Source organism: Pterocles gutturalis, unplaced genomic scaffold (genome assembly GCF_000699245.1).
Source record: "Pterocles gutturalis isolate BGI_N339 unplaced genomic scaffold, ASM69924v1 scaffold52130, whole genome shotgun sequence".
NCBI lineage: Eukaryota > Metazoa > Chordata > Aves > Pterocliformes > Pteroclidae > Pterocles > Pterocles gutturalis.
The window spans coordinates 5701-21658 of NW_010145305.1; the positions used below are offsets into that span (position 1 = coordinate 5701).

At 38.7% G+C, this 15958-nt stretch overlaps 1 protein-coding gene across 1 annotated transcript; it reads right to left on the minus strand.

The window, feature by feature from the left end:
• Positions 1-3425: 3425 nt before the first annotated feature.
• On the minus strand, positions 3426-15955 carry VCPIP1 (valosin containing protein (p97)/p47 complex interacting protein 1; the record flags this gene model as incomplete). The annotated part of the gene is made up of 3 exons (XM_010085326.1): positions 3426-4927; positions 7935-8021; positions 13507-15955. Coding segments are annotated over 3 exons (3408 nt in total), but the record flags the coding sequence as incomplete, so codon positions are not given.
• Positions 15956-15958: the final 3 nt, after the last annotated feature.

The window sequence follows — 15958 nt, forward strand, 5'->3', positions numbered from 1 at the left end:
AAATAATTCTGAAAATACCACTCGTTTCAACCTTTTATTGCTCAACCGCAGGCATAAGGGCTCAGAGGGAATCCTACATTCTAAAGATCTTAAGCAGCTTCTTCAATTTTAAGAAGCTAAACTGATATCCACAAGCAAAACAAAGAAACCACTTACTGGTTGTGGTTTTTTTTTTTTTGTTTTGTTTTGTTTTTTAACTGAAGGATCAACTTCTTATTATTATTTTACAAAAGCATGTAGATTCTGCTATTTGAAAATGAGAGCCAAACAAATGTAGAGATAACAGTGGCATCTTCTTAAATCATTCATTTTCCATACATTTCAGATTGAGCATGGCTCTCCCAGTTTTAAGCATGCTATGAATTTCATTACCTGGCATTTTCAGCGCATTGAAAAAGTAGCAAGCGATTCTGCTAACCTTGCGACAGTGCCTATACATTCTAATTTTTGAAAGATTGTAAACTAAGCATTTTGGTCTTGAAAGTATGCCTGTTCTACAGGGTTGTTAGCATACAGCCTTGTGGCACTGTGCCACTGTGAAGCTGCTAGAGCATTCTGTTGGAGGCAACGCCTAGCTCACATTTTGTATTTATCAGACTAGTAAACTATATGGGATTCACAAAACCAATAATATACATTGCTGTTTTGTGACTATGACAGTGAAGACATCCCAAATATATTTATATTATTTCATTTGAAAAGCTGCTATTTATTTTCCCTCACTGAAGTGCAAACAATTCACAGAGAAACAGCAGTATCAAAAAATCAATCTTACTAAGCAGCCAGCCATTTGAAGTAGCAAAAAACTTGCATTTGCCTGGAAAACTGATCAGTTCTCATGAGGCTTCCCATACGCTCATCAGCAATCTAGTTTGTTCTCCTTTTTTTTTTTTTTTTTTTTTGTACTAAGCCTGTATTTCAGTAATCATCTTTCATTTAGGTTACACATACCAAGTTATAGTTTAGGATTTTCAAATAATTTAAGTCTTCTTTGCCATGAGACACTGTGTAGAAGGTGGCTGGCCCCTAGACAAGAAAGTAATCAAGGCAGGTACTCAAAAATAATTTAGAACCACAGCCTCTGTCCACAGGAAGTTCAGTAGCAAGAAGTTCGGGGGTTTTTTTCGAGAAAGGGACATTCTTCATGCCATTTGAGAAGTCCTATTGACGTGGCTTCACATCCACAATGAGTCAACATCTTCCCTGCCCTTGTACCCTACTGCTATTTTACTGACTCTAACAGGGAAATCCAACAAGCACATGGATGCTCCTAAGACAGGCACACAGATTTGCCTCAACTTACATTTGCACCCACTCCTAGCAAACAAATGAAACATCTGTTCAAACTTACACTTCAGTGTTCTTTATTTCACTTCTCCTGTACAGTTACACATCTCACCAGCATGTAGATCAAGTTTAGCTTCACTTGAGAGTACCAAAAGCCATCTTTCTCAAAAACACTGATGTTTAAATGCGTGAGAAAGCTACGTGAAATAAGAACACTGCAAAGAAATATGCACAATCCTGCTTTACACCAGAGGAATTCACATCAACAGATCTTGTGATTTTGACACCATTTTACCATTCCTTTTTGAGATCATTTTGTTTTAGGAACTGGAGAGTTCTAATCTACATGACTTGAGTGGACCTGAGATGACACTAAGGGTGAGTCAGATAGACCATTATCTGTGTCTACTTCTATTTAGATAAGAAGGAAAACATCAAATTACTGCTGAAATGGGAAGTGTGTCAAAATTAAACCAAGCCTTCCTCTTTACACAGTAAAAGGCACACAAACTTCTGTAGTCTTACCAGAAAGGCATGAAAGAAGTAAGCATCTTCCCTTGAAATAAGGATTATGTGCAATTAATATTTCAATTTATTTCAAACTTAAAATTCTCTCATATACTCTGTCCATATTTTTTCGCCCGAGGAAGACTTCTCTTTCCAAAGAAAAGGTTAAAAACGTCTAAGTGACAGTTACCTTGTCTAAAATGCAAGAGATCCAGGAGATTCCTCCCCCTCAGCCCCTCCTGACTTAAAACTTCTTCCCAGGACCATGCCACTGCTATACTTTCCTAAACCTCACACTGTGACAAAGCATAAGCGTCTACTCAACATTTTCTATATAGAAGTAGCCTTCAGACAGCTAGACTGATTCATGGGAGACTAAATGTTTTCAGAAGTCATGGCAGGCTTCCAGCTGCTGCATGTGCATCCTGTTTCTCATTGAATAAGCCCTGCCAGTTAATCAGTGCGTCAGCAAGGTCAGTTCTGGTGAGCCAAATTACTTCATACATTCCAAGCTTGCAAATTGCTAACTTCCAGGTTAGCAATTTGAGATCTCAAAATTTGTCATTTATTTGTGAAAAGGTGATTCTTATTTTTTACCTATAAGTACTGTACTAAGTCATAAAATATTTATTACCTCTACATAAAAAGTTAACCAAGAGAGGCATTTTAATTTACTTTGACAAAACAGGGGCTACTCATTAAGTGACTTGCTTCAGTTAATTTTTACATACAAAAAATAAATCCTCCCTCACAGGACATTTTATCATACTAATGCTTAGAACTGTTTAAGTGATTAGAAATGCAAAAAGTGAGGAGACTTTTCTGAATATAAACATATACAATACAAACAACATTTGTGAACTGGTAAAAATCCACATGTGCACAAACACAGACTTCAATATCCAAATGCTCTTAATTCCTCTGAAGCTGTATTAACATTTTTCATCCATTCAATGTTATTTTACCATTAGAGGAAGCAACAATAGTGCACTTAAATATGACTATGAAGATAGAAAGCAAAGTGCAGTATCAGATACACATTCCATCCTTAGGGAGCAAGCACAATGGCTGCTTCTTAAAAACTAGCACTGCGGTTCTGATGAACACGCTACTTAAGTGGATATCAGCTATATTTTCACTGATGCAAGGAAATCTGCATCACAAACTCAAGTGAGGCTAATAGAGGTGGGTAGTCTTTATAGACACTGAAACAGCATGTATTCCTTGTTTCCATGGAGTACACAGTGAGTTTCCAAAAGCTCAATTATCACTGAACACTTTAGGATAATGTATGTTACAGAGTCATTTCCTCACAATAAATTGTTAATTTGCTCTGAAGAGGACAACAGTTATTTGACATTACTAACCAATTACTAATCAAAGTATTTTAAAATAAATGGATTTGCCATTGAACATTTGTTGTTTCTTGCAATTGCCAACTTCTCTCCTGTTGTTGTATTAAAAGTTGCACAACATCTTACCAGCTCGGTATTTGGGAAGAAATAAAAACATGCTATCACTTAGTAACAGAGCACCAAAATGGCTGTGTTGGCTCAGACAGCAATGCATAACCACACCACATTCACTTTATCTTCATCATACACTAAGTAGCATTTTTTCTAACTTGCTTAAACTGACAATATGCAGAAATTAAAGAGTTTAGTAAAGTTACACTTATTCCAAGATTTCTGACAAGTGTATACAGCTGTATGAATGAAAAAGTTTTTAAATCGGAGGGAGTGCCAGCACAAGGTAATTAAAGTACTGTATATGCTGCATTATCAAATTTAGCAAAAGTTTAGTTTCAGCTGCTTTTTGAAATTTATGTATAATTCCTGTTTATAGTGTATTTTTAGTGGAATTAGGTACGTGGGACAGGATTCACTTTGTCATGTTTCTAGTTTTGCCTGTTCTAGCCTTTCCAGTGACCTTGTAGCATGGTAAGAACCTTGCATGGGCTTACATTTTAAGACTTTCAAGGAATTAAAAATTACAAAGAATTTTCAAGAACCCACATTTACAGCAGATACTCATCTCAGTGCATTTCCTAATAACTAATTTACAGGTTAACAGAGCCAGCCTGGGCAGCAGTATGGTAATATTGAAAGCTATTGCCAATCACACGCTTATCATGCACTGAATAAGATGATATAATCTTTGACATACATACAAGATTTAATAGCTAATCACTTTGCGTGGCCCAGCCAATAAACACTATATTTGAGCAGTAATTTCTTCTATCCTTATTAGACTTTAACCTATCAAGAGTGATCCATTGGCTCAGTTGCATTAGTGATTCCTGCATCTTGACTATCCATTTCCTCAAGCTCCTCAACACAATTTCCCTTTTGTGCTTTAGACCTTGCAGGAAATGTTGTTCCCACAGAATTCACCATGTTACCATCAGTTGATTCAGTATTCAAGTGTTCAGTACCAGCTGGTGCAGAAAGTGATTCGGGTAAGCCAGCCTGAAAGCTCCCAGTTTTAGCAGTTGAACTCACTGCCTCTACTTTTCTTTGAGATAGATCAACTGATGCTGACTGCTCTGTGTTCTGATCCCGCAAATGTCTATCCATGGAAGCCTGAATAGAAGAGACCATTTCCTGCAACTTTTTTCTCTGTGCCTCAATCAAAGTTGGGTCAAGCTGCCTGCTGTCTCTCATTGTCACAACTCCTGGAGCAATTCGGATAAGCTCACTGTCACCAGAAGAAGTTGTGAATACAGAAGGCTCAATTTTAGCAGAAGGACTGAAGTCCGTTTCTGTACTATGCTTTCTTAGAAGTGGTGTTTCCCTGGCTCTTTGATCATGTTGTTGACTACTAGATGCAGTTCCTAGGGAATGGCCCTTTCCTTGAAATGCAGTTATGTTATGTAGTTGTTCAGATTTCTTTTTCACTACTCCACCACTACCCAGCTTCAGCATTCCATGTGAAGGACTTGCTTCCCTGCTTCTTGAAGTAGCTTCTGCTCGCACTTGACTTAAGGCCTCTTTAACCAACTCTTCAACATCAGGACCAACAGGAAAGTGCCCAGCAGCATCCACACACAGCTCTAATCTGTCTTCAGCTGCATTGTACACAAAGTTTTTACCAGGCAGATGTGGAAAAGTACAGTGCTTGCCATCAGCCAAACCTATAAAGATAAAAAAAGTTATTCAAAGTGTTAACATATTTTAACACATGTTCTGAATACATGGTAATTATTGTATTGAAACTTACTGCATGAAGAATGTAAAAACAAACACACTGACACTTACTACTGTGGGGGAAAAACCATTTAGGCTTGTATGCCATATGACAGCAACCACAGCATACTCCTAAAATGCTGCTGCCTTTTATAGTGATTCTAACAAAGAGACAGGACCGTAGTATTACTCGATAAAATAACCACCTTGCTGAGACTTGCAGTTCTAATACAACAGAAGTTAAACAGTATATGCTTGCAGTAACACAAAGCAAGCCAAACCCCAATCACTACCACCACTCCACCCCAAAACCACACAAAAACAAACAAAAGCAGCAACACAGAAAACTGCCAAAGAGCACATTTCAAATTACTGTCTGGAGAGCTACTATTTAAGACCACTTCCATATTAGTTACAATTGTAGTAGAATTTCACAGTGTACAACTGCTGCTAAGCCTGAGGAATTTCAAAATTGCTATTTGTCTTCTCAGAGAGGAAGTGTTGCTAGATAAACAAAAGTATTTCAAGCTTACTATGCTTAGTAGTCCTGGAGATGATAACTATTAACCTTTACAAAACAAACACACAGCATAACATTTTTGATCTGCCATTTGTTTCACTGTCCCACTTACAATTTGACCAATCTGATAAAACTGAGAGTCCACTAGATAAATTTAAGTTCTGGAGCTGCTCTGTTTAAAATGGGAAAAATGGGCAACATTCGGTTTTCCAGTTTACAATCATAAAATACAAATTGACTCTTTCATCTCTGTCCCATACAGGTTGTATTAAAACCAGTAAGGTATCACTTTAGTGATGACAGCCTTCTGCAAGTTAAAAGCTATCAGCAAATGAAAAATTGTCTGCAACAACTCTCTTCAGTTCTGGCAGCTATGCAAGGAGAGCTACAATTAAAAAAAAAAAAAAACCTTTTTAAAAAGTGCCAGGAATAGGTAAATTAATGGGATTTTCCCTCATTCTCTCAAAATTCTTGAAGAAAAACACCAGAAATTATGCAGAAGAGAAGAATTACAACAAGCAAATCCTATTTCTGTGTTATCAAAGACAATGCAGCCAAAACAAGTATGCCGGGCATCAATGAAAAAGGTCACTCAAATAATTTGAAATGTTATTAAACTGCTTTTATACTGATGAACCAACCAATCTCACTCATCCTCCACAGCTTCTGATTCACACACTTATACAGCTGCAGAGAATCCACAGATGAGATTTTCAGAACTACAGACAGCTAGCTCCTTTCTATGGGAACCAATAACCAAAGAGCCAAAACATATACAGACTAAACACCTATCCCTCTAACTTAGCCTGAAGAACATATTTTAACTACGTAATTTACCAGCCCAACCTTCATTTGCAAGAGAGCTGTAACAGCTCCTATGATAGACTAAAACTGCATCTGAAATTGCAATCCTGAAAATTCAAAATAAGATCTTAAACAAGATCTACTCAATCAAATTTCAAACTATTAACAGTACCTACACTTGACAGAAAGCTTTGTTCCAAATGTCCAGTATAGCAGCTGCATTATTACAGTAACTAAAATATTACAAATAAGTAAGAAGCTTATTTAAGTGAAAAAAAAAAATTTGTTGCACACTGTAATTGTTTAATGTGGAAATTTAGCTGTTCATAAAATGTTTAAATCATACAAGTATGTTAATGCTGGAACAGTAATTCTACCTACCAAGGCACAGGAATGCAATAGTGTTCAAATACAGAATATCATCTTCCACAGCCTTAGTTCTTACATTGTCAGTTGGCAAAAATGACTTTCAAGTCAGGCATTTTCTGTGAGTTAATGACCAGCTGGGTTAAAATCCCCCAGATTCATTTCAGGTTCTCAACTCTGGCTAGTCATTAATTGGTCCAAAATGTCCTTTCCATCAGGCACCACTTAACCTAATTCACTTGCCACAAAAAAATACCCCAGTATTTGCTCTTTGCTGTACAAGAATAGTAAAAGAAAGAAACCTAAAAGGAAACAGATCTGCTGCAAGACACTTGCATGCTAATTCTATTACCCAGGCTAGTAATTCAGCGAGAGGTAGTGGGCATCAAGTATACCACGCATTTTAATTACTGCAAACAGAACAGAAATTACATGGCAAAATACCTGTTTCCAGAAATAATCAAGATTACATTAAGGTTGATAAAACTGCCTGAGAAGAAATCAAGCAGTAAGAAAGCAGCAAAGGAATCATTATTATAGATTAAACCACAAGAGCTAAACTACGAATGCAAACGCTTCAATAAGAAAATAAACTTTAAGAGAAAATAACTGAATAGTACTTTCTTGTCTAAAGAAACAGGTATTATTCCTTGTAGGTAGTATTTGTAAAGCCGTCTAAAAATCAAATATACTCTTAACTACTTGCTTGCTTATTCTGCACATAGTCCAAGACGTGACATTTATCAACACAAGAAGGGGATGGATAGCTTTGCTTTTGAATAGCAATCTTAGGAATATGAAGCACAAATTTAGCCCACCATTTAAATTTAAAACATGCAGTACCCCTTGTATAACATTTCTACCAAGAAGGACACTAGAAAGATGAACTGCTTATCCAGTAAGTGTTCTAAAGTATAACAGAAATAGGTCCTATGATCTTCTCTTTGTTTGCTCTTTCCAGGAAAAAAATAAGAATAATCACTTGACTTACTGAAGTTGTACAATTTAGGAAGCTTAAATGGGGACATATGGTTGTAGAGAAAATCTCAGAAAATAAGAGATTTAAGTTGAATGAACTAGTCTTAGTCAGATTCCCTAGTCTTAGGCTCTCTGAGGGAGCATTAGGAGTTCTAAAATATTATGAAAATGAAAATGTACCATGCTAATAAAACAAAAATATATTTATGCTTACAAGTGACTCAATACCAACTTACAATTTTAAAGATTTGAAAACAGAGGAAGGAGGGGATAAAAACAAAAAATACCTGTGGTTTTCTTCATTATGCTGTAGAATACTCCACCCTGCTGAAACAATTGAGGAAGCCCCTTTGCGTAAGACCAAACATCTTCTCCTGTAAAAATCAAACACGATTATTAGAATTAAACAGTCATATTTTAGCATTACAGACAATGGCTGAAAATTTAACTCCTTGAATTAAAAGCTGAATCCTCACTCTCTTCTATGCAATTAAGAATCCGAATTTTTATTGCAAATTTACAGAACAATAGCCCAGTTCATTGAGAAATTTTCAGGAAAACATACCACCATCTGCAGTCAAACATCCTACATGTTCTAGTACAAAGGTTCCCAAATTTGATTTGATCCAAGCTTCTGGTTCTTTGCCAGGCCCTATACACAAGTCTCCATTCCCCTCTTACCCATGCATTCAACATAAAACTAGGAAATGACTAAGGTACTTCCAAGATTCAAGCACATACCCTTGCACATTAAAACTTCAATTCTATGTCCCTACACCTTCTCAAAAACCAGATCTCAATTTCACAGCTGCCAGACAGCTGACTTTATACTGTAGCTGAGATACAAACATCCATACAGGCAGCCGCGTAGAAGCTGTGTCTGTATCTTGCTTTTCTTGAGAGTTAGAAAGAAAACACCGACTGTGAGGCCCCAGCAGTCCTGTGTAACTAGCATTTTTGAAAGATGCCAGAAATGGCATTGAAATGTGACAACTTTAAATGCCACTGAGAGAAAAAAAAAAAAAAACAAAAAAAAACCAAAACACTAGACTATGTAAGGAAAATGATATAAAGAACAGAAAAATTGTATTACAGCGACAGAACATGAGCAACCTAACAGCACCTGCTACATCAGTTCAGATCTGCATTTTTACCTATACCCCTCTCATTTTGCTAACCACTTACCTGCTTCAGAGAAGTGACGTGTGATTTATCTCTCAGAGCAGTGCAAACAAAAAGTACTGATATATGCCATTTTCTTGATGCAGAAACAACCACTGCGTGTATACATTTTTTTAAAAAAATTGTTTTTCCCACTTTATAGCAAACATTCAGGAACATATTGAGATACTTTAAACAGAAATTGCACCCTTCTCTAGGCATCGAAATCTCAATAACCATGTGTCTCAATTTTCTATTAAAATTGGAGAATGTAAATAATCAACTGAAGTTAACTGAATGCACTTACTACTTGGAATAGATAGCTGGAATATGTGAGGCTGTAAAATATTACTGACTGATACGTCTTTGCTTGCTGTTAAGAAAAAAATAATAAAAGTAAAAAGGTTTTTTTTTATAGCTTACACATACTGAGTATAGGGCACATCTAAATCTCTCCTAGCCTTTCTTTACTGCATATCCCACAAGGTGACTGTGGCTACTCTCCTGCCCACCTCAGGTGAGAAAATGTTTCACCCTCGTGACAGTGGTGTTATGTGCCACGTTACGCTTTGAAAGCCTTCAAGCCACGTTCCAACTTTTCTGTTTCACTTCCCCAACAGGCACAGGACTCTGTACACTCCCCTGCTCGTCTGTCCCCTCACCAGGATTCTGTTGCTCACCTCTCCCCTTCAGGTGTTGAATAATTCAAGTCCCCATTCTCTATGAAAAGGTACAGTGCATCTTCATTGTTTTTTGGTTTTGGACATTTCAAAGACAAGAGATCTTCATAATCTGATTCACTTAAAATGCATTCCCTTGAACCATATATGCTCTGGTTCATTGCATTCATTTGCATATCAAGCTCACAGATTTGGCCTTCAGTTCCTGGCAGGAACATCCAAGTAAAACCAATTACTCATCTTCCTTGTTTTCCATGATCTACTGAAGACGGAGGTCTTGTCTTTTGACCCTGTCCTGATAACTGCTCTCTACTAACCTGCTAATAAATTTGAAGCTCCCCTCCAGCTCTCACTGATCCGCTAACAAAAAAAAATAAAAAAAAAATTTAAAGGAGCATTCTCTTTTCCTCCCCACTATTGACACTGCTTTCCCTCTTCTTCAAACAGCTGCATGGAGAGAGGACAATTAGTGCCGATAACACTCTCACATTTTTGCTATTTCAAAAGGTGTTCACCTGCCCTGCATCCCTCTTATTTACATTTTGAAATACGCATCCCTATATACAATGGCTTCAGAGCATCACTGCTGTGGCTCTTCATTTTACCCCAAGCAGCAGCAAGCTGAAGCCTTCCTGACGGTTTAAATACTGCCCACAGGAATCAAAATAACCACACACTGATAAGTAATATTGAATACAGTCATCAGTCTACTGAACCCTGGGGAGGCCACAGCCAGCAGCCACACAGTGGCTGATTCCATGCTAAGGACTCCTCTACTGCTGTGTCTAGCAGTCCATTCTTATTTGAAGGATTCCCTGCCCTTCCACAAGACACCCACCAGGCTTTTAGAAGCAGCCCAGTTTTAGACGTTAGTGGCATTCTCCAAGGAAAGAATCCCTTTTCACTGCAGGCATGATTTTCCAAGCCTTGCACCAGAGAAGCATCATTGTTTAGACAGCCTTTTATGCAACACTAACCAGTTCTACACGCAGAAAAGTATTGTGAGCAGGGCTCACAAAACAAAAGCGTTAGCCACTGAAAGAAATACAAATGAACTATGCTGCTTTGATAAAGAAATCTCAGATTGGAACACCAAAAAAACCCCACAATTACAACTGGACTTTCCCAGATCAGAGGAACCAGTGTGTGTGATTCAACTGAACTACGTTTGAGGTTTGCACATTTTTATTGCTAGTTGGGTTTTACTGTTTGTTTTGGTTTTGTTTACCATGGGAGTAAGATGTTTACAGGCCACAGGTTAATTTGGGTGATCATTTAGTTAGAGATGATGTTCTCTGCACTATTTCCACTCCAGTACAGACTCCCTCAGATGAGACCTCAGCCCTACAACACTGAGGTATGGCAACAAATGAAGACTATCCTACCCAGAAGCGTGCCTCATACACTGCTGAAAATGAGCAGGTGCAGACTAACCTGGCCAGTGGAAGCCCAAGACCATCACTTCATACAGCAGAGAGGACACACAGAAGTGCAAAACAAATTGAAAGTCAGCTGATAACCACAGGTTACAGAGAACTACAGCTAGCTTAAAAACAAGCTGTTTAAATCCAAGCAAATCCTGGTATCAATTAATACATTTGATTTAAACCTGGCTATTCTGATTTCTTGTGCACTGACAAATTCATCAATGCAAAACAAACCAATCAAAAGAGATTCATACTTGTCTTGCATGTAGCCAGAGCGCTGCTGAATGGGTGTATCTTAAACACAATATTTTCAAATTGATTTTAACTATGTTAATGTAAAATTAAAATTCCTCTAGTAATTTCCTTATAGAATTCTCTGTTTTGAGATAAGCAAAAATAGGCGAGAAAACATTATGCATTATATTTTGTAAAGCTAAGTAGTCCAGAAATTACAGCATCTAATTTACCAAGGCTTATTTTAAAACTATATATATAAAAAAATTAAAGAATATGGTCTAAAATTTTAATAAGTTAACTAGCTGAGACCAGACAATAGAAATTCTAATAACTGAAATATGAAAGAAGCATCAAGTCAGCCTACAGGAGACCCTGTATGAAACAAAAGGTTTTAAGCATCCTGAATTAATAGTTATAGATGTTTGAAGACACACACTTTCACTATGGCATTGGGAAAAAATAAAGGCAAAGCGTGTCAGGCAAAGCAGCATCTCCCCTCTACACATTCTAATCTGACAGTATTAAACGAATACTTTTAGTGGAACAAAGTTACAGGAAGAGTATGCAGGATAAGCTGACTCTGAGAACTTTGCAGCACTGTTTGTTAGCACTGCAGAAACATAATTGAGAAAGACTGAGGCTTCATGTCCCAGAAAGGCTGACTGTACCACCTTGAGGAACTGCCTCCCCAACACTCCTAAGTGCAAGGACTTAAGAAGTTCCTTAGAGTTTGTTTCCCCAGTGAAAATCACAATTGTAAGTAGTCAACTGTCTAGATTTTCCCCACAAGTATTTCTGAAGGAAAATTAAGCCCTGATGAGAAAAGAGATTATATAAAATAGCATCTTATTCAGTAGCTAGTAGTTGTTATAACTGGTTCGTTTATAATTTGCTGACACTTTTACTTCTATTAGTAATGCAAAATGGATGCAGTCAGAGAAGAGTGAGGTAAATTCTATTCTACCCTGTGCTTTGAAAGCAGAGTCCAACAGCAATGAGTCAAAGACAGAAATTGATTCTTGAATACCAGATCAGCTCACAGTTTATAGATACATACTTGTAAAAAAATGAGACACCTTAACCCTGAAGTCACTGAGATAGTTTTAAAGCACCTCAGAATTTTTTGTAAGTCAGGAACTATGTTTTCAAGACTATTTCTTGAAAACAGGAAAGCACTCTTTTAAGCTTCATCTCAAAATTAAGACGGCTTTTAAACCTAACCTTTTTTTGCACTTTGGAACTGTGGTGTAAATGTCAGTGTGACAAGGTGGCTAGTGATTCAGCACACTATCTTGCAAGAGACACAGAAGCAAACAATCAAGCTTGGAAAAGAATCAAAGTTCTGCATGATGAACTTCTGACATACCACTGTGTGATTATGTAATAGTTTCATTTCTAAAGCATCACATGCTCTAGCCACACCAAATCCCTCCAGCAAAAGAGAAGGCTCCCACAAAAAAAACTGTAAACATGACTGTTTAACTGGTTCATAGAGCTAAATGTATGATAATTACTGTTCTACTTCCTGGCAGTAAGCAGCAAGAACTGTGAAACCTGATGAATAAAGTACACAAATGAAGGTCCAAGTCTCCCGAGTCCAAATATGAAAATAAAAAACACAAGCATCTGAAAAAAGTTATTTTGTCTTGAATTATTAACAGTCAGATTTAAATGACTGACAATCTGTAAGCATCACTTTGCAACCCTATGTCCACCTTTGGGATTCAAATTTGTGTTTAGCTTCCTCCAGTTTCTCCTCTGCTTGCATTCTGAAATAATACTTTCCACAGCACTTTAAAAAGACCATTTTTTCACTCAAAACTAGCAGACTAGCTAAGGATACAACGTTGTGTTGACTAAACCAACACAAGTCCCTGTAGGGAGAAATGCCAGGACTTTATCCTACTACAAAGGTGACAATTGGTCCTCAAACTTCCAAGAAGGAGACATTCAGCGTCCCCTTCTCATCTCTGCTTTGAATTTATTTCCTGAAAACTGAGGGAGATGTAAGGAAAGGGAGCATGTAGCTCACGCACATACACATCAGATATGTGCCTAATGAGAAACAGAAAAAACCAAATAGAAGAGGAAATGCAACAACTTCTAAACAGCAATTTTTAGAAGAGGACTTTATAGCAAAGAAAGAACAAGTATGTCGTGCACATTTTTAAAAGTCACGACACTCAACGAACCACTGACAGCATATTAAATGTTTTCTAATAGAGGAATAAAAGAACTAACCTTCTCCACAGTTACAGAAAGGAGAAAAAAAGAGATTAAGCATGTTAACTACAGTTTGTAAAATATTATCTTCCACTTAAAAATTTTTAAGTATAACTTGAAGTCAGCCTTACCCATTAGTGTTGCTAGAAGACAGAGAGAATACATTTCCTTATCGACTTGCTCTTGCAGTTCCTTTGATGAGATTTTACTAGTCACAGCAATGTCTTCATGCTTCACGGCATGGGCTGAGTGTGCTGAAGTAGACTGCCTGCCTTCCTCCTTACCTTTCAGGATTTCTATCGCAATCCTGTCACCATGCTGCAGAGGGATGGGCTCATTTTCCATGCCTTCTTTGGGAGGCAGAAGCTCTTTAGGAGGAAAGCCATAACGAATACACTGCAAATACGGAGGAATATTAAATTCTCTAGCTATGCTTTCCTGTAGTTCCAAGAAGGTTGTAGTGCACTTTAGGGTAAGCATTGACTGCCTCCCATCATTTGTGGTTATTCTTATTTTCTTTTCTTTTGTAGATGTTGGAGAATATGGGGCTTTTGTTGGTGTAGCAGGTGCAGATGATGGCCCCTCACGGACAGGCCCAGGAGAAGCAGTCCTAGGTTGCCCTTTATGCTCTTGTTTCAATTTTTCACTTTTCCGTTTTTGCATTATGGAAGCTTGGTCTGCAATGTTCTGCTGAATAGTTCTTTCAGCTTTGCTCATATTCAACTCCTCCTTGTGCAAAGTTTTTGTCTTCTGTCCAGTCAAAATAATTTTGGTTGGAAGTTGCGACTCTATCTCTTGTCCTTGCTGTACATCATCAGCTCTTTGGGCATGAGCACCATCAATATTTACAGGGGTATAATCATCGGGATTCTTTTTGGCAGTTTGATGCAATATTGTGTTGACAACTTTCTGAACAAGAATCTCACTACCAAATTCACCAGGGAAGTGCTTGGTAACAAGTTTCATGGCAACGTCATACACATTGCTGTTCAGAGATGTGTCACTTTCATACTGGAACCAGTAGACTGTCTCTCTCACCACTCTTCCACCCCACTCTAGAGTAATAGGAAAAGCTTCAGGGAGATTATCATATTCTTTCCCTTCCCAGTAGTGCTTGAATCCACAGCCACATTTGCCACCTGTAGACCTAGTATTAGTTCTGTCTCCATCCAAATATGAAACAGATCCGTCTTCTCTGACACGACGCACTAGGTTACCATGACACCAATTGCAAGCAGTCAAACTACTCAGGCTGTAGTCAGGTACCAGAACATCCTTTGCAGGGTTGTAAGAACACACCAAACTGTTCAGGGGAAAACTGTAATTTTTGTCCGGCCTTAGTTGGCCATGGGTACTTTTTGCCAGGTTATAGAGTTTCCCCCCAGGAGCCAGCCACTCAGGAGGAACATGATGCTCTGAAAGGGCCCCGCAGATGAGGCACCTGTGAAGGCGGTTGTCCATCACTGCTTTTTTGGCAGCTGCAGTGACTTCTTCAGGCTGGACTCCTATTACACCAGTCCTTCTGTAAAAATACTGATGTACATCAGCTACAAGACTGGGATGGATACCATGTTTACTCATGAAAACCTCCTCCATTGCAGCAACGAGCCTCAACAAGTATTTATCTTGCAAACTTCTGTCTCCTCCAATAACACAGCCACCATCCTCCTCTAACTTGATGTACTTTTTGATGAGGTCTTGAGGAACTCCCCAGGCTTTAGGAAGTAGCTTCCTAGGCAGTTTAGGTAAAGCAGCACCTTTTATTCCAACTAGAGGAATATAATGGTTACGTCCTGAGCTACTCCACGCAATGCAGATCGGCTTGTTCAACATGCCATCTTTTCCCATGCATTTTTCTAGAGGTATCAGACCAGGGAGGAACGTAGCTGAATAATCTCCAGAGCTTCGCATTCCGCTCAAAGAGTCTAATAGGATGATAGGCCGGTGAAGCACATTGGCCAGACCAAAGATGTGAATATTCCTAAGGCCCATTGGCACACCTTCTGGAGGAACAAACAAAGGGTCACATTCATTGATAATATCCTCCCACTCTGCTGCATCAATAAAGTCATGAAAAAGCGCCTTGTAGTGACTCAGATTCTCCTCAAAATGTTTCTTTAGATTCTCTCGCAGAGCATGCCAGAACAGTTCCCTGCCAACAAGTGCCCGCGAGACTGCGTGAACGAGGCAGTGGCCATCGCCATCCACGTGGACAGGAATGAGGCACTCCTGGCTGTTGTTGGCCTTCTTGATGTCTTCCAGGGTGTCATGGAGGTAGATGAGGCTGCCAGAGCGGTCCTTTCCATAACCGATGGTTTCAACGTGCTCCGGCTCAATGAGGAAGGCGCGGTCACCCAAGATGGAGCAGTCAAAGATGTCTCCCTGGTTCATCTCTGTGAGAAGCTTGGCTTTGCCGGTTTGCTTATCCATGCCGTAGCGGGCCAGGATGGGGGCCAGGAGCTTGCAGTGGTAGTTGGAGAGGCCCATGACTTTGACGAGCTCGGTGTTCCTGCGGGGCGGGCCGGCGCCGCTGACGCCCAGCAGCGCGTTCCGCAGCAAGTTGTGCAGCACCAGGTCGGGGTC